The 21,609-nt window shown below is 42.3% G+C and overlaps 1 protein-coding gene across 1 annotated transcript in view; it reads right to left on the bottom strand.

Moving 5' to 3' along the window:
* The window catches only part of CACNB2 (calcium voltage-gated channel auxiliary subunit beta 2), a 395,991-nt gene extending 375,302 nt beyond the window's left edge, over nucleotides 1–20,689 (bottom strand). The window contains exons 1-2 of the mRNA XM_057733785.1: nucleotides 20,570–20,689; nucleotides 10,045–10,137 (exon numbers count right to left, since the gene is read on the bottom strand). Coding sequence (XP_057589768.1) covers nucleotides 10,045–10,137; nucleotides 20,570–20,689 — 213 coding nt within the window. The remainder of the gene's footprint in view (nucleotides 1–10,044; nucleotides 10,138–20,569) is intronic.
* Between the last annotated feature and the right edge of the window lie 920 nt (nucleotides 20,690–21,609).

Here is a 21,609-nt window from a genome sequence, read left to right as displayed (position 1 = left end):
ACATTCCAGGTTGGATGATCCTTTGTTGTGAGGGCTACTCTGTACATTGTAGGATATTTAGCAGCATCCCTGGCCTCTGCCCACTGGCTAAAAGCCAGTAGCATCCCTCCTCCAGTTGTGACAACCAAAAACCTCTCCAGTCATTGCCAGAGCCTCTTGGGGGAACATCAGCTGTCCCCAATTGAGAACCACTATTCTGTTTTACAAATAAACTCACAAAAACTCTAAAATAAAATAAAATAAAATAAGCAGAGGGTGAAAGGAAGCATCATGATAAGATCTGGGGCAGGGATAGGGGAATCAATTCCTTTTCTCCATTTCAGGTCTTTTCAATAAACACACACGCTTGGTCACGAATGTGGAAAAATGATGAGATGGGAATACTTACTTGTTGAATTGAACTATTGCAAATATTTCTGAGACCTCAGCCAAACTCTCAAAAAGGACTTCTTTAGCATCTGATAATCATCAGACATGAAGATTTCCAGAAACAAATTAATAGAGAACAAAGAGAAGCTGACGATATTTACATCTACGAAAGACAGAACAGGAAAGCGAACTATTCCTTGGTTGGCCCAGCCTGCTCTCTTGGGTACGATGCCTGTGAAGACCTGAACATGTGAATCACTAACCTGGAGGGAAGTAACTGACCTTCACTTCAGCATGACTCGTTAAAAAGTGTAGGGTTCAACTAAAACACACGCTTATTGGAAATTCACGGCTTCGTGGAACAGCATTTTCTTAGTCATATTAATTACTCGTAAGTTTTCAATTAACTTAGTGGGGCTAATTTAGCTAGGATTTTGCACGGATTGACCAAGCAGAAGATGAAAAATAATGGAAGAAAGTGGGGCCTAAGTGGAAAGTATATTATAATTTGAAACATATCTGAGAGTCTAAAAGCTAAAAACACCTGCAGAAATGATTCTGGATTGTAAAGTGATATTTTTCTCTCAAGTGGAAAAAAAGATATGCAAAGATTAAAAAAAATGCCTCAATCCACAAAATTATTTTAATAATGAGGAAACTTAATCGAACCTAGTTTACAGGGCAGGGGTTCCAAATATATGAAAACAATCTGAAAATGAGGAAGATTGGTAAATAACCATGTCCTTGTTCTCCTACAAAAATTGAGTTCAAAAAGGCATGTTAAAGCTTGTGATACGGTGACGTACAAAATCGAATTTTTAAAAAATACTTTCTAAAGTACCTATGTCAACTGAAAGCAAAAAAGTAAAACAGTCTCAGGAACATAAAGGCACACACCATGGAAAGAACAACGGGCTTTTTTGAAAAGCCTGATATTTTTATACTGATATATTTAAGAAGAGTTCTTAAGAGGTCTCAGGACAGATTCTGCCATTCACAATGTCTAAATGAATGCCTAATAAGATAGAAAGACATTTACAGGAAATCACAGTGGCAATAAATCTACTGCATTATTATTTATAGTTGTGTTTGTGATGAATACAGCCTAACACGGCAACAAGCCAGTATTTAAGGGCTGAAAGATTTATCCAACCTTAAACATCAGTCTACGCAGGCCTGGAGTCTGTAATCATTATCGCACTTTAATCTGTCTTTTGCAAAACAAAACTAAAAAATAGACTGTGTGTCTCTGTGATTAATCACTCATATTTACAGCCAATCTGAACGAAGAAAAGGTCCAAAAAAGCAGCCCCAAGAACATGGTACTGGAAAGCAATGGAATGTGTTTAGAATACCATGTTCTGAAAAGTGTCGTGCAACCTTCTGTTAAATATTTGGTTCATTCCATTTTGTCATCCTGATTTGTATGCTGGAAGCCCTTAGACACAACAGGATTACTTCCTGACAGCTCCAACGTAGGCTGGTGAACAAAGTCCCAGATCAGTTGCAAAGTTCTTCCCTTTGGAATCTCGCCCACACCCCCCCCCCCAACCCCGCACCACCACTCCCCGCCACCCAAATAATGATGCTTGCAAAGTCCAAGAAGAGCTCTTGATTTCTAAGGCTCAACTTTCTGCACAAATGACTCCAGTTGGTACCATCGGGTGACCTATCAAAATTATCAGCGGAAACAGTTGGTGAGTCCTGGCTACACTTGACAGAGCACAGAGGAGAGCTCAGATGATGGGGTACCCTGAACCCTGAATGAAAGCTTCCAGGCTCTGGGATCATTGAAATAAAGCAAACTGGCAGTCATCCGCTTAGCATTTGGTGCTCATCTTAGGAACACTGCCAGTACACAAAGATAGCCGAGGAGAACGTGTCTTTAAGAAAATGAAGAAATAAAAAAAAAAGAGCGAGAGAAGAGAGGAGGGTAGAAGAGAGAAGTAATGGGACTGAATGAGCAGTTACTAACACTGACCTCACCGCCCCCCACAAGCTGCTTTAACTTTCATGACCAGCACTTCTTTGCAGATGTACATAGTTTCCCCTGACCTTGGCAGAATCAAAGAATTTATACAGTTAGCAGTTCTTGCACAATCTCCCAAAAAGAACAGCACAAATGTTCTGCCCTTCAGTGCCAGGCAGGCCTTGCTACTCCTAGCTACTCCTATTTTCTTCCAGTAAATTAATTTACTTGCTTAGGCATTGGTGTGAAAATAAATTGCTAGTTCGCCTCTTCCCTCTTCCTCTCTCTGTCTGACAACAGATCCCGGGGACTCTTTTCCCCCCTTTCTTTGGATGAACTTGGGAGGAAAGAGCTAAATTCTATGAAAATTTAATTATCTTCAACTAGAAATTTATGCCGGGCACGAAATGCAAAGGATTTTAAGAACTGTAGCCTTTCCAGGTTTATTACTATGAGAAATGAAGCTCTTTTATCGATGGACTTGTTCACAGCACAAAGAGCACAAAGAATTTATACTACAATTTATACTACAATTTATACTACAGCCTGGACATCTTAATTATCTTAACAATAAATCCAAGATAACCCCAGCTTGATGTATTAAATACCTTGTAGGACATGAACAATTTGAACAAGAATTTTCATTAATTCTAATTATGGTGCCTGTAAGTCATGTTTAATACTTTCCACCCCTTAATAAAGTGCCTATTTACAAAGCGCAAGCCCTAACGAACCAAAAAACCATTGCTGAAGGGGTCCGATGTCGAACCCAGGTGCTGTCTATGTGTCTGACTTTACCCAGATTCACAATAAGGGTGACTCATGGGCCAACATCAGCCTCAGTCAAACCTCAAAACCAACCAGTGTGATGCTGCAGGTGATTCAGACTTAAGTTCACTTCCAAGCATATTTAAAAAAAAGAAAAAAGAAAAAAAAAAGGACTTTCACAGTTCCCAAAAGTGTGTGTTTCTTCGACTTTCACGGGAGGAAGGAAAAAATAAACACTCCTCCAATTATACTTCTCTACTTCTCAGGACCAATAAGAGTGACAGCCTCTGCTAACATGGTGTCACCAACTGGGAATCGGAGCAACTTTTGATGAAAGAAGTAAGGAAATGATGCTTACTGTTTTCTTTTTAAAAGCACTATGCTAGAGAAAACTGACAATGCTAGAGATATCCTCACCTTCCTACAAGGAAGAAAGTTAAAAGAATAACTTTGTATGTGTTTATCCTAAAAACACTGGTAGGAATCTCTCTCCAAGTCTTCCTTAGCTGAAAGAACTAAACATGTTAAACTGATTTTCATTTATTCATGGCATTTGTTACAAGCCTAACCCATGTAGCATAACTCATGACAGCAAGGATCTGGAGTCAGCCCCCTGGATGCAAATTCTGACTCCAACCTTACTGGTCACGTGACTGCAGACAAGTTACTGCTCTGTGGCTTGTCTCATCTGTAAAATGGAGCCACAGACAGAAGATACAGTAAATAACCATAACAGGCAATAACCATGATTATTTCCTCTGCCATGGTCTACTTCTTATTCAGGTTTCAACTAATGTTCTAAATAGGCAATAATATTTATAAGTAAGAATAATAAACTCTTAGATAGTATTAACTAGATAGCAGGTACCATTCTAAGCAATTTACAAGTTTTAACTCACGTGATCCTTACGACCAAATTTGAGGTGGTCGCTGTTTCCCAGATGATGCTAAGACAGAGGTATGGAGAGATCAAGCCGCTGGTCCAAGAACCAACTAATAAATAGCAGAGCAGAAGCTAGACTCAGGTAGACTGGTTTCAGAGCCCAAGTTCTTATCGCTACCCTGCTTCTTGAAGAAAAACCTTTGGAATAAATCTCCTAACATCATAATTTACATGAAAAAGAACTACGGGAATTCTACATTCGGTATATAGTGAACCTATATTGCACCTAGGTAACGTTTTAAGCACAACATAAAGGAATGAGACTTACAAAGCAAGAGAGAAATCACAACTAACTTTCCTTCTAACTGATGTTCCTCCTTGCAGTTTCCAAAAACAAGTTCTGTCTTTGAAGTATTTGATATACAAGGTGAGCTAGGCTGTGACTTCGCAACAACCTTACATAGAGTAGAACCAACAGCAACCTGGTTTCCCACAGCCTGTGGGAAGCCCCACAAATATCTGGCACACACAGCCAACGATCCCTGAGGACCATGGCCGTGATGCAACCCTCACTGATCAGGACTCAGCCCCTCCCCTGAGCTCCAGCATGGAAACCACATCCTGGGGGAAATTAACCAAGCTCACCAGGGAAGGGATCCTCTCCCCACTATCTTTGAAACATCACTGACTTCAAGTAGGTTGATGATGTGATATAACCAGAAGATGGGTTATTTGGTTAGCTTACAGTGAACTGGTCAACTACCAAAATGGAACCTTGATCTAGAATACGAAAGTTATTTTACAGCAGCTGTTACCCTGCTTGAGGACCTAAAGCAGAAATGTATCTATAAGCAATCTTTTCTTAAGGCTGATGAATCTTCTGAAAGAATTAGAGCAACACAAACACATGATGGCTAGAAATATGCAACTAAAAGTTTGGAAAAAAATAAAACCATGCCTTTTACCTTTGTACTTGTAGCCTTCACTCATGCTCATGTTCTAATGGATTCCAATATGTTTCCACATATTCCAATCAATAGTTACGATACAATTTTCCATCAACTAGCCATAGGCCTAATTACAATAACTAATGGGCTATTTACCATAGAGAGTAATAAAATAATCTTATAAGATCGTGCAGATTCTAAGTTTATATGTATATTTATATATTTTGTAATATATATTATATATACACTTATAAATGTATATGTTATATATATATACCACACAATGCTCCCTAGATACAGCCACAGGGACATGGATATTAATACCACAATGGGCTATGATTATACTGTCATAAGAACGACTGAAATGTAAAACCATCGACAGTACCAAGTGGGGGCAAAGCTATGAGACAACTAAAACTGTTCTCCACCGCCTGAGGGAGTACATACCGGTTGCCCACTTTGGAAAAGTGTTCTGCAGTGTTTACTTGACTTGAACACATGACACAGCATTGCACTCTGTTCACTGAACAAAAATGCATTCACATGTAGACCACAGGTAGATACAAGAATATGTACCGCAGCACGGCTCTCAGTAACCCCAACTGGAAACAACTCAATGTCCAGCAACAATAGAGGGGATTAATCAGTGATGGCATGTTCCTACAATAGAAGGCTGTCAACAAAGAAGGTGAACCAGTTATGGAAACATACAACACAGATGAACATAACAATGGAAAGGTTGAGTGAAAGAAGTTAGACACCAAGTGATTCCATTTGCATAAAATCTGCATAACAGGCCAAATGAATTTATGGTCTCAGAAGTAGGGATGGTGGTTGGTTACCTTCAGTGAGGAAGGAGGGAGTAATGATTGACCAGGGTCAAGGGGGGCACCTCGAGTGCTGATAATACCTATTTCTTGACCTGGCAGTTGGTTATATAGGTGTGTTTACTTTGTGAAATCTCATCAGACTGAAGGCTTTATAATTAGTGCATTTTTCAGCATATATGTTACATAGCAATAAGAATGTTTTTTTATTTATTTTATTTTATTATTTTATTTATTTTATTTTATTTTATTTTATGCCATGTCGCAAAGCTTGTGGGATCTTCGTTTCCCAACCAGGGACTGAACCCTGGCCCTTGTCAGTGAAAGCGTGACGTCCTAACCACTGGACCACCATGGAATTCCCAAGAATGTTTGCTTTAAAAATTAAAAAAAAAAAAATCAAAACAGGCCTACTTTCAAGCCCAACTGTGTATATATCTGTATTAGTTTACTAGGGCTGCCATAATGGAATAACAGAAATGTGTTTTCTCACAGTCTGGAGGCTGGAAGTCCAAGGCCACGGTGCTGGCAGGGTTGGTTCCTGATGAGACCTCTCTCCGTGGCTTGGGGACAGCTATCTTCTTCCCCCCGACCTCTTAGTGGCCTGTTTTTTCGTGCACGCACATTCTTGGTGTCTCTTCTGTATAGGGACACTGGTTCTATCAGATTAGGGCCCCACTCTTATGATCTCATGTAACCTTAACTACCTCTTAAAGGACCCCATCTCCAAACCATAATCCAAAAAGAAATATGTACCACAATGTTCACTGCAGCACTATATACAATAGCAAGGACGTGGAAGCAACCTAAATGCCCATCAACAGATGAATGGATAAAGAAGATGAATGGATAAAGAAGATGTGGCACATATATACAATGGAATATTACTTAGCCATAAAAAGGAATGAAATGGAGTTATTTGTAGTGAGGTGGATGGACCTAGGGACTGTCACACAGAGAGAAGTAAGCCAGAAAGAGAAAAACAAATACTGTACGCTAACTCGTATATATGGAATCTAAAAAAAATGGTTCTGATGAACCCAGTGACAGGGCAAGAATAAAGATAGAGATGGACTTGAGGACACAGGGTGGGTGGGGGGGGGCAGGCATGAATGAGAAGCTGGGACGAAGTGAGAGAGTAGTATTGACATATACACACTACCAAATGTAAAATAGATAGCTAGTGTGAAGTTGCTGCATAACACAGGGAGATCAACTCGATGATGAGTGATGACTTAGAGGGCGGGGATAGGGAGGGTGGGAGGGAGTCATGGGAGGGAGGAGATATGGGGATATATGTATAAATACAGCTGACTCACTTTGGTGTACAGAAAAAAACTGGCACAACAGTGTAAAGCAATTATATTCCAATAAAAAGCTTAAAAAAAAAAAAAAAGACAGACCCCATCTCCAAGTACAGTCACACTGGGGGTTAGGGCTGCAAACTATGGATTCAGGGTGGGTTTCCAATTCAGTCTATAACAAACTCTCTGACTCCCTCTTGGTTAGTAAAAAAATATAAATTCATTCAGGCAAACCGTTCACATTTTCAATCTCTAAAATACTTAAATCTCATTATTAAGACCACCTAAAAGTACCAAGTTTAAAAAGTCTTAATAACATACAGTTTGTGCAAATGTAACTCTAAGGTTTTCACAATTATACGTAAAGTATTTTTAATTCAAGGGCAAGACTGAAACTAATTATATTTTTAAATAGAACCCAGTTATATGGACCAAACACCATTCCAATACTAATTATACACACGCCCTAGCCACAGACAAGTAAGTAATATATAGGGATGCATGCCACTTGTTTAACAAAACTACTGATGATAAAAAAAAAAAAAGAAAAAAAAACATCCAAAAAGAGTGCTTTCAAATGATTTACTATAACATATTGTTACTACCTGTTTCCGCAGATCCTCTGATGAAATCATGATCTACTAAATATTTAGCTATGCCATGGGGGCTTTTGCTTATTTTCAAATGGTAGCAAAATATGAATGTGGTTCTAACAGAATAGAGATTAAATTACCAAAGGAAAAATACAGTGTTTGACTCAGCACTCTTGCCAAAGACCCTGGTTTTCCTTCTGTGATAGAAACAAGCTGGCACTTCAGCTTGTTCTGAGGCTTGTGTAATCAGAACCCCTAATCTATACTGAGATGCAAGGAAGCTGGGTCTTTGTTTCAAAGAGATGGGCCTTTATTTCAAGGAGATGGACTTTTAGGATAGATTTTTTTTCGTTCTTACATGCTCACATATGTTTCGGCAATACATACCTAAACTGATACTAAGCCGTTTTGTAGCTCTCTTTATCATTTATAACTGTGTTTCGTGCACAGAATCTCATATATCACCAAGAACACAACGTCAGAAGGAAATTATCACAAGGAAAAACAAATTCCAGTTACCATACGCAGTGTAGCAATCCCTCCTAACCTTCCGGATTAAGTTATCAAAACTCCACGACAGGGGAATTCCATAGCCAACGAGACAATTGGAAAATGGTACCCGGCAATTGCCTTTAAAAGACATTTTTACAGAGCTCAATGAGCCCTAATTTATTTCTATTACAATATCTTGCGCACTTGAAACGTGGCAGTTTTTCTTGCCGTGCAATTTCGACCAGCTGCCTGTCATTTTGTGTGGCTCCGCTGCAGCCTCTATGTGTCCTGAAAAGCTTGTTTGTTTCTTGTTTGCTTCAGGTCCTCCAGCGTTCAGCCCTGAGATAATGACTCCTCAGGTCAATCTCCCAATTCCAGAGCCAGAACAAATAAGGAGGCTTGAAATGGGAAAGGCTTTGGGTGACTTCCCTTTAAGAGGCTCACCTAAGCTAAGTCACTATTTTTCAAGGCTCTTCACTCAGACCCGGGACCCTGACGCCCAGGACAACATCAGGCCAACACACACCTTTGGCATCCCCTCGCACCCTTCCCAGCTCCTCTGTCACCATCAGAACCTGGTTGCAGGGCGGGCCCTCACGTGGCTTCATCTTCCTTTCTCTTTCTAAATGTCTCTTAGCCAAACAAAACTCCGCTCCTTAACAAGCTCACTTTTTCTAACTTCCTGCAACCAAATCGATCCCCAATGAGCAGAGACCAGAACCAAAGTTTTCCCAGTAAGTTACTCAGACTTACCGTTGGTGCCCTTGATGTTTCAATGGGGGAACGGATGGCTGCATCATCCTTTGTCAGTGTCGGCAAAGTGGAAGGAGGCAGCCACTAGCCAAGAACAAAGTCCCTGTAGATGCTACAGGTCGACACGTTTGGGCTGAACTGCTGCTAACTAACGGGGAGGAGAGACGAGAGGAAAGGACCCCCAAAGCAGTGGGGAAAATGGCTCCCTTTCCAACAGAAATGGAGCATCAAGATGGTTGATGCCAACCACCATCTTGAAGAGCGAGCTCTCGCAGACAAGAGATGATTTAAGAGCCTGCTAGCCAGAAAGGGATGGTCCTTCAGCCAGGCAAGCAGGTTCTCCCTAGCACCCTCCTTCCCCATCACCCTCCACTGAGAAGCATCAGATGAAGATATTGCGCACCTACACCTGATGAGACTTTAGCCCCACCTGTGACCTATCATCCTCAGAGGTCTGGCTGCCTCTGCTCTTCCCCTGGGAATGAGAGGCCTTTCTGTAACCACGGACAAGAGCGTTTCGGTGTTAGGGATCCTGACACCGCTTAGGGGGCAGCTGCAAACCACTGGGCAGGAATCCACCTTAACGGAGACAAAGGCTCTGTCTCCAAAGGCAGTTTCAATTATGTCTCCACGATACCATGTGCTCTATGTGACGTCAGTGGCCTCGACCGTTTCAGGAGCAGGGCTGATCTTCTCTTTTACAATCCAAGCCCCAGGTGGGAAGAAGAAAACTGCAGCTAGAGGAACACCAGTATCTCAACTTCATGGCTGGCGGTAGGGATGCCCACCGCCTGCTCCCCTACCCGTACCCCCAGCCCTCCGGCAAAAGCCCCAAACCTGGAATCATTTCTGCTGGGGTTCACTCATGCTGTTGTGAAAAAATCCTTTGTGATGAAGTTTGCATTTCTCTTTCCCCCAACTTGCCGGGAAAGAGTGTAATTATGACATATACAGTCTCACTTAAAATTTAAATATATTAATTATGACATTCAACGGCTCACCTTTCACTTCAACTAAGAGTAAGTACAATAATACTAGATAAATCGTAGGGATGATGCTATAAAATCACCTCTACAAAAACCAAAACTGAATTCCTTTTCACAGACTTCTCCAAACCATGAGTTGAAGAGCTCCCTTACCTGACGAACGAAACTATTTGAGGTAGTGTCAGAAGAAGTGCTCCCATCGGACCCTTTAAATCTGTTTTTCCTTCTGGCTCCTTTTCCATATGACTACAAAAAAGAAAACAAAGACAAATGAGATTATTATTAGGCTCTCACACAGGAATCTAGACCTAGTTCTGGAAAAGTTCTAGATCAAGACAAAGAATGAATTGTCATCATATGAGCGTGATTAAAAAGTTATTGGTGACCAGATGATACCACTTATATGTGGAATCTAAAATATGACACCAAGGAACTTATCTGCAGAACACAAACAAACTCACAGAGAACAGACTTGTGGTTGCAGGGGGTGGGGGGAGGGATGGATTGGGAGTTTGGGATTAGCAGATGCAAACTCTTATATGTAGGATGGATAAACAACAAGGTCCTCCTGTATAGAGCAGGGAAGTACATCCAATCTCCTGAGATAAACCATAATGGAACAGAATATGAAAAAGAATGTACATATATAGTATAACTGAATCACTTTGCTGTATAGTAGAAATTAACACAACATTGTAAGTCAACTATACTTCAATAAAATAAAATTTTTACAAAGTTATTGGTGGAATCACCAATATTTATTTCCAGTCAGTGAGTTTATAGGGAGGAGAGGTTTCTGGAAGAAGCATTTCATAACTGGTGAATTAAAACAATTTATGCACTCTGTTAGCATATCTGTGGTCAAGAGGCAAAGGCCACTAAAGATAAGGCCTTAAAAAAATAAGCATTTATGTGTAGGAGGGACTGGGGCAATGCCACTATGAGTGGAAACCCTTCAGAGAGCATGGATGCGATAGATTCACGCATAATGAAATACTGTTTTCCACTGGTGCTGAACTGCCACTTTTTGCTTCTTTTCGTGTTTTAATTTGTAATCCCATAGGTATTCCTAGATTGGGGTGGTCCTTGCATGTGGTGGTTGAGGAACATTTTACAGTATTAATTCTGATTACCTTTACATACATACACACACGTGTATATACACACACACGTGTATATACACACACACATATGTGTATATACACACACACACACACACACACACCCCAGATGGAATATGGATGAAGAATATGCCAATTCTTTATATTATTGTCTGGATCTAGACATTGCTTTGAGAGATGAAACAACAGTAGAAGTGGTAGTGGGTTATACAAAATTAAAATATTTTGTACAATTTTCTGGCCCATTGTTGTCATGTTTGAATATGATGTGAAAAGCTTGCTTTTTTTTTAATTAATAGGAACAGAAAAGAGTTTTATTTGAGCCAAACTGAGAACTATAGGCTGAATGACAGCCTTTCAAATATCTCTGAGGAACTGCTCTGCAAAAGCATGGTTTTCAGCACAGTTTTTTGTGTCTGTTTTTTTTTAATTTTATTGAAGCACAGTTGATTTACAATGTTGTGTTGGTTTCTGGTGTACAGCAAAGTGATTCAGCAAAGTGATTCTTTCATGTTCTTCTCCATTGTGGTTTATCAGAGGATGCTGAGTACAGTTCCCTGTGCTCTACAGTAGGACCTTGTCATGTATCCAAAAAGCGTGCTTTTTAAGCACTTATTTGCTGAGAAGGCAAGAAAAATAAATTGTATGAAATAGAAATAATAGTAATGGCAACAAGAAGAAGAAAGCATTTAAGAACAGGATATTAAAGGTAAGAAAATATGTCTCAGTAATAGGATAGATTGGGAGATTGGGATTGACATATATACACTACTGATACTATGTATAAAATAGGTAACTAATGAGAACCTACTGTATAGCACAGGCAGCTCTACTCAGTGGTCTGTGATGTCCTAAATGGGAACGAAATCCAAAAAAGAGGGGACGTATGTATACATATAGCTGATTTACTTTGCTGTACAGCAGAAACTAACACAGCGTTGTAAAGCAACTGTACTCCAATAAAAATAAAAGAAAAATAGGATAGGGCCAAGCACAAACATCTACAAATGAACTTGCTTTTTCTACTATACCTACAGCTTACTTTCAGAGCACTAAGACTAAACTATTCATTCATCTACCGTAAATTATAGGCATGGATAAAGTTATTGAGAAAATTACATATTAAAATATAAGTAAAAAACAGCTCAACACCAAGCTTTCCAGATAAATAGATGGAAAAGGAAATCCTACTATAGCAGCCCTTGAGCAATTTCTTAACTTCTCCAAGCCTCAGTCTTCTCATCCTTAAAATGGGGATATTAAGGCTTGCCTCCCAGGGTGGTTTTAGGTATTAAATGAAGGAATGTATATATAGCATTTAGTATAAGACCTAGCACATGGTAAGGGCTCAGAATAATATTTTAAAAAGTGATACCCACATAGGAGTGAGAAGGGTGGAGAAAAATTGGGCTAAAATGTATAATGTATTTAGAGGGTTTAGGCCCACAGAAACTTCATTAGATGATCAGAATTTACAAAGTTTGCTTTTTTTTTTGAAAATCACCATGTCCAGGTTTTGAAAATGCTACTTTTGTTATATTTTATACGTTCATATGGTTCTCATTAAAATGGAAATATCTTATAAACCATAATATATGTAGCACTTAGGCAAGCCGAAATCTCTTACAAACATTTGTGTTGTGAGTAATTTAGATGAATTTGCAATCAGTGAGAGGGGTGGTATAATTTTAAAGCAAAAATTTGTCTTAAATATGTTTGTTCTCTTCCAAGTATTGAAGGGATTTATATAATACAAATGTGTTTCCATGGCATTTAATTAACTCTCGGCTTCATAAAAGGAAAGACAATCTAGGCTGGGCTTTCATAATACAAGGTTCTCTTCACGTAACAGCATATCCTTCTTACTTCTGTAAACATTATTCTGTAAACTGTTGAAAAATAACATTCTTTCAACAATGTTCTTCCTTTTCCAATTTTTATGGAAAGGTTTGGACAGAAGTGTCTTCCAAGGCCTAGCAACATGAAAGTCTGAAATTTTCCTTAAAATTAAAAAAAAAAAAAATGTTTTATATTATTCCATATGGAAAAATACTTATTACCTTGCAAGCATTTTAAAGGCCTAACATGTTTCCTTGGGGGAAAGTAAGGGCAAATCTGTGTTAAATACACTATGTATCTTCATTCAGAGCATAAATTATCTTTGAGAACAAAGACAGAATATTCTCTCATCCCAATATCCCGTGGCCTTCCAGCATCATTTGGACATGGGCGGAAAAAGCGTCTTTGAAATCCCATCATTATCATTTATTTCAAATTTTTAACAATACGTATGTTTTTACTATTCAGCTGCTTTGCAGTGTAACCTTTTTCATGGCTACTGACACTGCCCGGGAGGCACTGTGAGAACCACACAATATTTAAGACAGCCAGTCCCAGGGGAGGCTGCAGTTCTCTGCAAAAAAAAAAAAAAAAGAGACACATTTAAAAAGTCACTTTAATTTTTCCAGGCCCCTGGGAACACTGTTCATAAATATTATTTCAGGTGTACTTAGCTACCAATGTCATGTGTCTAAGTCGGATTATTACAGATTTCAACTGTACTAAGACACAGTTGACGCACTTCAAAAACGATGGCATCCTGAATTGCATGCCAACTGGGGATAGTTTTGAGCAAAAGATCTTATCCTTCAATCACTGAAATGTAGGAGGGATGATTTATTCAAAGGGTTTTTGCTTAACAGGGTTAAAGCAAATTCTTATTCACTATGTATATTTATTAAAGGCCAAAATAGATGTGCTTAATTACACCTCTATTCTGTTTGCTAATTTCAGCAGTAATTTCTCTCTTATAATCTCCTTTTAAAAAAAAATTTAACTCTTGAGTGATGCCTCAATGACTAGTTTTTTATAACAATGTCCAGGATCAAGAAGAAGAAAAGTTAAAGCAACTTTTGCAAAGCTAATCGTCCATTTTTATGTACTTTCAAAAAGGTTAGTGAAAATTTATACCATCGTGACCAAATGAAGTTGCTTTAATTCCATGCATATTTAAAATTAAGTCCATCTGACTAAAGTGACTTGTGTATTAGTTATTCAAAATTCTGGAAAATAAGGACCAGAGTGTTTCAGATGAAGCAATTTTTTTTTTTTTTTTTTTTTTTTTTTAAAGTAGGGACTTCCCTGGTGGCGCAGTGGTTAAGAATCCACCTGCCAATGCAGGGGACATAGGTTCGATCCCTGGTCTGGGAAGATCCCACATGCCGTGGACCAACTGAGCCTGTGCACCACAACTACTGAGCCCAACTGCCATAACTACTGAAGCCCGTGCACCTAGGGCTCGCACAACGCAATGAGGCATGGCCCCTACTTGCCACAGCTAGAGAAACCCCGCATGCAGCAACTTATTTATTTATTTATTTAAAAAAAAAAAGTGAAGGCCAACCCTCACCCAAATAATAAAAGACAGGAAAGATAAAGTACTCAAATATTTAGTTGCCTGAATTTGGAAAAGAAGTACAGTTTTCTTAATTGGCTACTTCAAATGCAGCTACTTTTATGACTAATGGGGTTTCTAATATTTTTTTAGCAACACTAAGGATATAAACATCTACTGTATGAAATAACTAATAATCAGAGCCAGAGTTTCAGGAAGTAAGAGGAAGAAAAGACAGGGGCTGTGTCCAGAGCACTGAGTGTAACCCATAATACTCTGCATGATACCTGCGGACCCCTGTGTGCTTGTGGAACAGTCTGAAAAGTCACTGATTTCCACTCGTTGCCTCCTGGTTATAGGCAGCTTCATAAAAGCCAGTGAAGTCACCACAGCAAATAGGAAAAAAGAAAACCATACATTTAAATCCCTTCACTTCTCCTAAAACATCCGCCAAGTTAAGTAAGATTTCAGAAACTAGAAAACAATTTTTAAGAAACTGCCCCCAATACAACAATGACTTACTTAAAAGATCTCCACCATTCATCATGATGTTAACATCAGCTTCGAGGGAAGGACTGTCTTCCTTGAAACTAAATAGCATTTAAAATTGGACTGTCATCTTAAAATCAGCAAATAAATGGTCACACGGCCGCAGGTGGTTGAAATCTAATTTCTGTATGACCGAAGTAGACGGAAGTAGTTAATTACAGAAGTTGCCAGTTAACTGGAGACTTCAACCCAGCCTCGCACACAAAGTTGGCATGGCGGCCCCTGGGGGCAGCTCTAAAAATGTTGCTTCTGTGGTTGAGAAATAAGGTCAGTTCTCCCATCTACGAACTGCTCCCTGTGAGTATAATGCTGATGTCTGAAATTAGTTTCCATCCCTCTTGATCAGCATTCATTGATATATATCTATTCGAACTGCAGACTTTCCTCATTTTAGGGTCTGAAGCAAAGGAAGTCAAAACTAAATGGAGAGAAATCAGACATTAAATGTCCTCATCTACCAACAGTTTAGTGTGAAGGAGGCTGTCAGCTGCTTTCCTAGGAGAGAAGTCACTGAGATTCTCTCCCTAGAAAAGGGGGAATATAGCACGTTCTCTGCCTGGATCAGTTTACACAAAAGCAGAAAGGAATCAAGAAGCCCCATAAATAGAGCTCTTTGGGAAGGTCTAGCAGGTGGAGAAGGGAGGAGGGACAAGGCCAGCGTGGCAGTCGGCCAAGGGCCAAGCTTGCCTTCTTCACAGTCTACCTCCAGCCAGTTTTGGAAGGAATTCTAAGACAGACCCAGTCACTTAAGGTATCATAATTAATCTGAACTCCCTGTCATTGTGAAAGTCCATGTGTGCCACAGACTCTTGGTGAGATAGAGACATGTCCTCATGGTCACAAAATCAAAGAGGGCCATCCCCCCCACCACCACCACAGGGTTAACATATTTTGTTCAGCTTCTCTTGAAAGGACCAAGGCTACAGATTGTATAATTCAATGCAATCAAGCAGAGCAACAGGTAGACTAATTTTTTACATAAAAGGAAACACAAAAAGAACAGGAACATAAAACTACAAGACCAGGGACTTCCTGGTGGTCCAGTGGTTAAGACTTCACCTTTCAGTGCAGGGGGTGGGGGTTGAATCCCTGGTCGGGGAGCTAAGATCCCACATGCCTCACGGCCAAAAAAACCAAAACATAAACAAAGATACTGTGCTAACAAGTTCAATAAAGACCTTTAAAAATGGCTCACATCAAAAAATTCTTTTAAAAAAGACCCCAAAACTACAAGACCAACTAAACCTCCAATCACTCAGTCAGATATTATGTTTCGCATATTAAAACACACTCAGAAGTTCTGATGAGCAGGTTTTTAAATTTCTCCTGGGCAATGCTAGGACAAAATCCCATTGAAGAGGCAAGTGATGGGGATCAGGGGCAAAGGTTGCAGCAAAACATAAAGCCCAGTACCCACGTCCATTCTGTTGAGGGACTGCAAAGACTGAATTAGACCTCGGACCAAGAAAGTTTCAGGAAAGCGGTACTGACCTGGGGGCATTGCTGCTCTTTCTAGATAAAGCGCCTTGCTCCAGGATTCAGGCTGTTGCCATTACCAGGCTGTATTACGACAACGTGCTCGAGAAGCATCTGGCAAACTCAGCTGGGGTGGAGCCAGCCGGGCTCTGTTGCCAGGAGCAAAACAAACACGCCCTCTTGCTTACTGTCTGTTCACCTCCAGGTGTGATTGGAGGTGTGCTTACCATCTCTTTGAGGCCTAAAGTGCTGAGATACTGCTCTCCCTTCTCACCAGTTTCCTCTCCTGTTGCCATCCTAGTCTCAGTTCCTTTCACCCAGATTCTGCACCCACCCAGCCTCCATCCATATCTGTTCAACTCCCTGGAGAATTCCCTGTGCTGTACTTTAGAGTAATGCTGTCCAATAGAAATAAAGTCACATACGTAATAGGAATTTTCTAGTAGCTCTATTAAAAAGGTAAAAGGCAGCAGGTCAAATGAATTGTAATAATAGATTCGACTTAACCTAGTACAGTATATCAAAAATATTATCATTGACATGCAGTTGATGTAAAAATATTAATGACACGCAGAATATTCTTTGTTTCCTATGAAGTCTCTGAAATCTGTATTTTATATTTTTAGTTTATCCGCGTTTTTAGTTGATATGTAATCTGTGTACTTATTTTACCTGTATTTTTATGTATTTTAAAATGTGTATTTTATATTTATAGCACATCTCAGTTCATACTAGCCACACTTCAAGTGCTTAGAAGCCACTTAGAAGTCACTACCGTGATGGATGGTACAGATTTAGAGCTTTGGAGGGAGAGTGCTCAATTAGCACCTTGACTTTGGAGGCAGACTGTGTCCAAGTTTGCACTGAAACTGTTCAACAGGTTACCTTAAAAAGGGATGCGATTTGCTTAGATTTGAACTTTCAAGAATCTGCAGTTAGGTTGTCACTCACTTCTTATGCAGGAAATAGATCTACTTTGTTTATGACCGTGGGGTGGGGTTTTGGAGTACATGAGGGTGCCCCCTCCCTAGGCAGGACTTTTGACATAAAAAAGAAAAATGGGCAGTCTGTGAAGCTCCATCTTTTGCTGTGTTCATACAGAACTTGCAATATACTCCAGAGGTGAAAGAGAAAGGATTCTTCAAACCGATGATTGCTGAGAGATACCATTTGCAAATGAAAATTCCATTTCTCAGAATTACTGTGACTCGTCACAAAACAGAGGGATGGTCCAGAGACAGCCTTTTTTCCCAGGTGGTTTTACTACTGGCCTGGCCTGCCCAGAGGCAAGGGAGAGATGCCTTGCCGTTTTCAACGCCCTGTGATGCCATGATTTACGAGATCTCAAATAAACAAGGCAGCATTTCCCTCAAATAATGGATGTGATATGAACATGATTCAAGGAAAACTGCTTTCATTTTTGGAAGGTGGACAGAGCAAGGAGATGAATGCTGATGCAGCTGAATATTGATACCTCTTACCTGCTTCTAACATCCCTTCCTCCCTCCCTCTCTCATTTCATTATTTGCAATTCCTGTGGCCTGGGTCTCTGGAATGTATCCATCTGTAGTCCTGTCCTGTCTATTATCTTTTCTCTCTTTTTAGTTTAGACTTTGTTACTTCTTGTCCAAACTGTTACATCAATCTCCCTTCTGGCAGCTCCATCTCTAGATTCCTGAGACTCCAAACTCCCTTACAGAACGCTCCCAGGTGAATCTTCTTGCTGAGCTGTTATACTGCTCTTTCCTTGAACCCCTTCCAAGGTTCTTGTTGTTCAATACGTTGCAGGTTCCAAAGCCTCCAAGATGTGGCCTCAAATTGCCTTCCCAGACTTCTGCTTGATTATGTCCAATCTGTACCTCTCCTCGCTCTTTTCAAGCTAGGGATTACAAGTGTATCAGACTTCTAACTGCTGTGACTTGGCTTCCTGAAGAGCTCCCCACCATTTCTCTGAAAATCTGTTGAAACCTGACCCATCCTTCAAATCAGTTCTCAAATGCTGCCTCCTCCATGAAGCCCTTACAGATTATTCCAAATAGAGTATTTGCGATCTTGATTCCTTTGCAACCATCTAAGATTCAGTTTTTCTCTTATGCCATGCCACACGACTGTCATCCATTCATCACCCTTGCAGCTTCTGGAATGTATGTTCTTTGAAGGCAGAAAGTGTCTTCTCATACCTGAATCATTTCCATGTTGCAGCTGCATTGCAAATACTTGTTAACTTACGTTGAACTACATAAATCACTAAGTAAATTACTGTCTCTTATCTGAATGCAGTCATGCTTTCTGTCTGCCCTCACTTTGATCTCCAGGAATTCAGGAACTCTATTTTTATCATAAGAATAAAAAAAAATGCCTGAAGGAAGATCAAAGAGAAAAGAGGGTCTATAAGTACTTTCCTCTATCAGTATTCAAGACCTTCGTCCTAGAATAACAGAGGTCCCTGAGTCCATTTCTTGCTCTCATCTAACCTGGTGACTATCTAGATAAAAATCAGGAGTCTAGAATGAACGTGACAGGTGTTGGTTAGACTTCAGGTCCTTGGCAGAGGCTAGATGGAAATGTAGGTGGTTAGTTACATGCCTCGACCCTGCTCAGGCAGCCAAACAGCCCAAGGCTGACTAAAATCTAGCTTACCTAGAGTCTTACCTCTAGGAAAGAAATGAATTCCTCTATGAAAGTCATGGATTTCTGATGATACAAAATGATTGGTTTCTACATTTTTCCTCCATCTCAAGTCAAAATGAGTGATGTGTTTTAAGTTTGCACTTATAATTCCCAGTGGTAAAAGAAAGTTCAACAAAGCTCCAAGATCATGCCACTGGAACCACCATTATAAACAGTATCAAAATAGCTAAAGCAGTCGATTTCCACCATCTATCAAAACAACAAGGCAGCAAAACATTTTATTACTGCGTCCCACTCCTGCCCCCATCACTACAGTAAATAAAACTGACACGCTCTCCTGAGCATATACAAATATAAAATACATAAATTTTGTATTTAGACATTTTACATAAATATAAAACTAATCTTCCCACAATTTCCAATCTAGCAGACGGAGGTTTGAAATCAACAATTCAATGTCACTCAGCAAAGAAGAGACATTTCTCCAAAGTGATGCTTGACATGTAACCGTAACCTCTTCACCACGGCTCGCCAAGCAGCCCACAGTTAGGAGTCTTAAGTCATTTCCCTGCTAGGATAAAAGTTGAGAGACTCCTTACCGCTGAGAACTGGAGGTGTCTGTAATCCAAACTGTACCTGCCAAACCCTTACGTAAAAGCTACCTTATCACTGCCCAACCCTACAACTGACATCTCCTATTTCACGACGAGCAGCAAACCGGAATTTCCCCAGAAACCGCTAATACTCATTGGAGAGGAAGGTGGTCCCGGAGCTCCCCGAGATGGCTAACATTTCAGGGCCAAGGGAAAAATAACAACTTTCGTGTCCCCAACTCGCTCGCTTCTGCAGGGAGCGAAGGCTCCAGGCAAACCCTGGCCGGTGCCAGGAGGGGATCTGAGCCGTCCGGGCGGTGTAACGCCCAGGTGCCAAGGAGGGGGGGGGATCACGGCTGCTCCGGAGAAGCCGGGGACAGAGCGCCCCCTCCCACGCCCCCCCTGCCCACCCCCACCCCATCACACACACACCCCTACTGCCACCCCGGCTCAGAGCTGGTCCAGAGGGTTACGGCGTCGGAGCAGAGGTGCGGAAGCGGAGCCCCTCCCGCCCCCCCGGACTCACGATCTTGAGCAGGTCCAGTCCGCTCGCCTGGTTCATGGCTCTCCATGTGCCTCTCCCGGGAAGGGGCGAGGAGGGCTGGCCGCGGCAGCCCGGGGGGCAGCCTCCGAAGACCCGGAGGTCTCCCCCGCCCCTTCCCACTGGCTTCGGGGAAGCAGAGGAAAATGGAAGCCGGAGACGAGCCGGGGGAAGGCGGAGAGGGGCAGGGGCGCCGGCGCCCGGAGGGGAGAAGTGGGTGGCAAAGCGCGAGGGAAGGAGGCGGCGGCGGAGGAGCCCCAGGTCGGGGCGAGCGGCCGGGCGAGGGATCCCAGGAGAGGAGGCGCCGGGGAGAGATGGAGCTCGGCGCCGGGGCGGCTCACAAAGAAAGGGAAAGGCGCGGCGCTCTCGCTACCTGTGCGGCCGCTCCGAGCGCCGCCGCGGGAGCCGCGTTCTCCAGCAGTTCCATCTGGATCTCCTGCGCCACCGCCGCCGCCGCTGTGGGAGGCGACTTGGCCATGTCGCTCTGGACCATTGGCGAAAAGTCGGCCGGGAGCCAGCAGCCAGCCCCCGGCGGCGGGTCCCCTCCTCCGCTCCCCGCCCCCCGCTCCGGGGGCCGCTCGGGGCGCTCAGGGCGCGGGGCGCGGCCGGGCCAGGTTGGAAGCGAGGCGCGGGGCAGCCGGGCGGCGGGGGCGCGGGCAGGGCGAGCGCCGAGCGGGCACGGGAGCCGCCGGCGCCGGGGCAGGTCCTCGCCGAGAGGGAGGGCGCTCCGGCCGCGCGAGCCCAGGGGGAGGCGCGTCGGCCGGCGAGAGTGACAGGCCACCGAAACGCCGAAAAGTTCCCCGCGGGAGGCGCGGGCCGCCGGGGCCCCCGCGCAGCCGCCGCGCGTCGCCGTGGCACGCGCGCTGGAAAGTTTTCAAAGCCGCGAGAGCGAGGCCTCGCGCCCGGGGGCTTCCTTTCTCCGGCTGCCGAGCTCCACTCCCTCCGCTCCCCACGAGCCCGCGGGCGGGAACAGGTCGCTCGCTGCGGAGACCGGGGAGGCTCCGCTCCTCCCCTGCGCGCCTGAAATCTATCAAGGCCTCGGGCGGCCCCCGGGGAGCAAGTGTCTACAAAGGACCTCCCATCCCCATCGGCCGGTGGAGGCACTGGACGGTGGCAGTAATGAGGCGCCGGACAGGAGATGGGGCTGATGGATTGACCTGAGGACTGCGGTCCCACCCCAATCTGCGGATGGCCTGGGCTACGCGGTCCAAATCGACCACTTCCAAATCAGAAGTTCTTCCTTTATGACTCCGGTTTGTCTTCATCTTTGCAAACTGCTTCTTCACTTTTCTGTAGAGTTGAGAAGTGTTGATATCACGTTTTGGACAAAGAAGCATTTTCCTTAGGATTCTGAACTCTTGATAAGAGAGTAGCGGCCGCAGCAAGAATATTTCCTTTACAGCATAACGTTCA

The sequence above is a fragment of the Hippopotamus amphibius genome, chromosome 4, assembly GCF_030028045.1.
Source record: "Hippopotamus amphibius kiboko isolate mHipAmp2 chromosome 4, mHipAmp2.hap2, whole genome shotgun sequence".
Taxonomy (NCBI): domain Eukaryota; kingdom Metazoa; phylum Chordata; class Mammalia; order Artiodactyla; family Hippopotamidae; genus Hippopotamus; species Hippopotamus amphibius.
The sequence above is the reverse complement of the archived record's forward strand: the minus strand, read 5'-3'. Positions and strand labels throughout refer to the sequence as shown.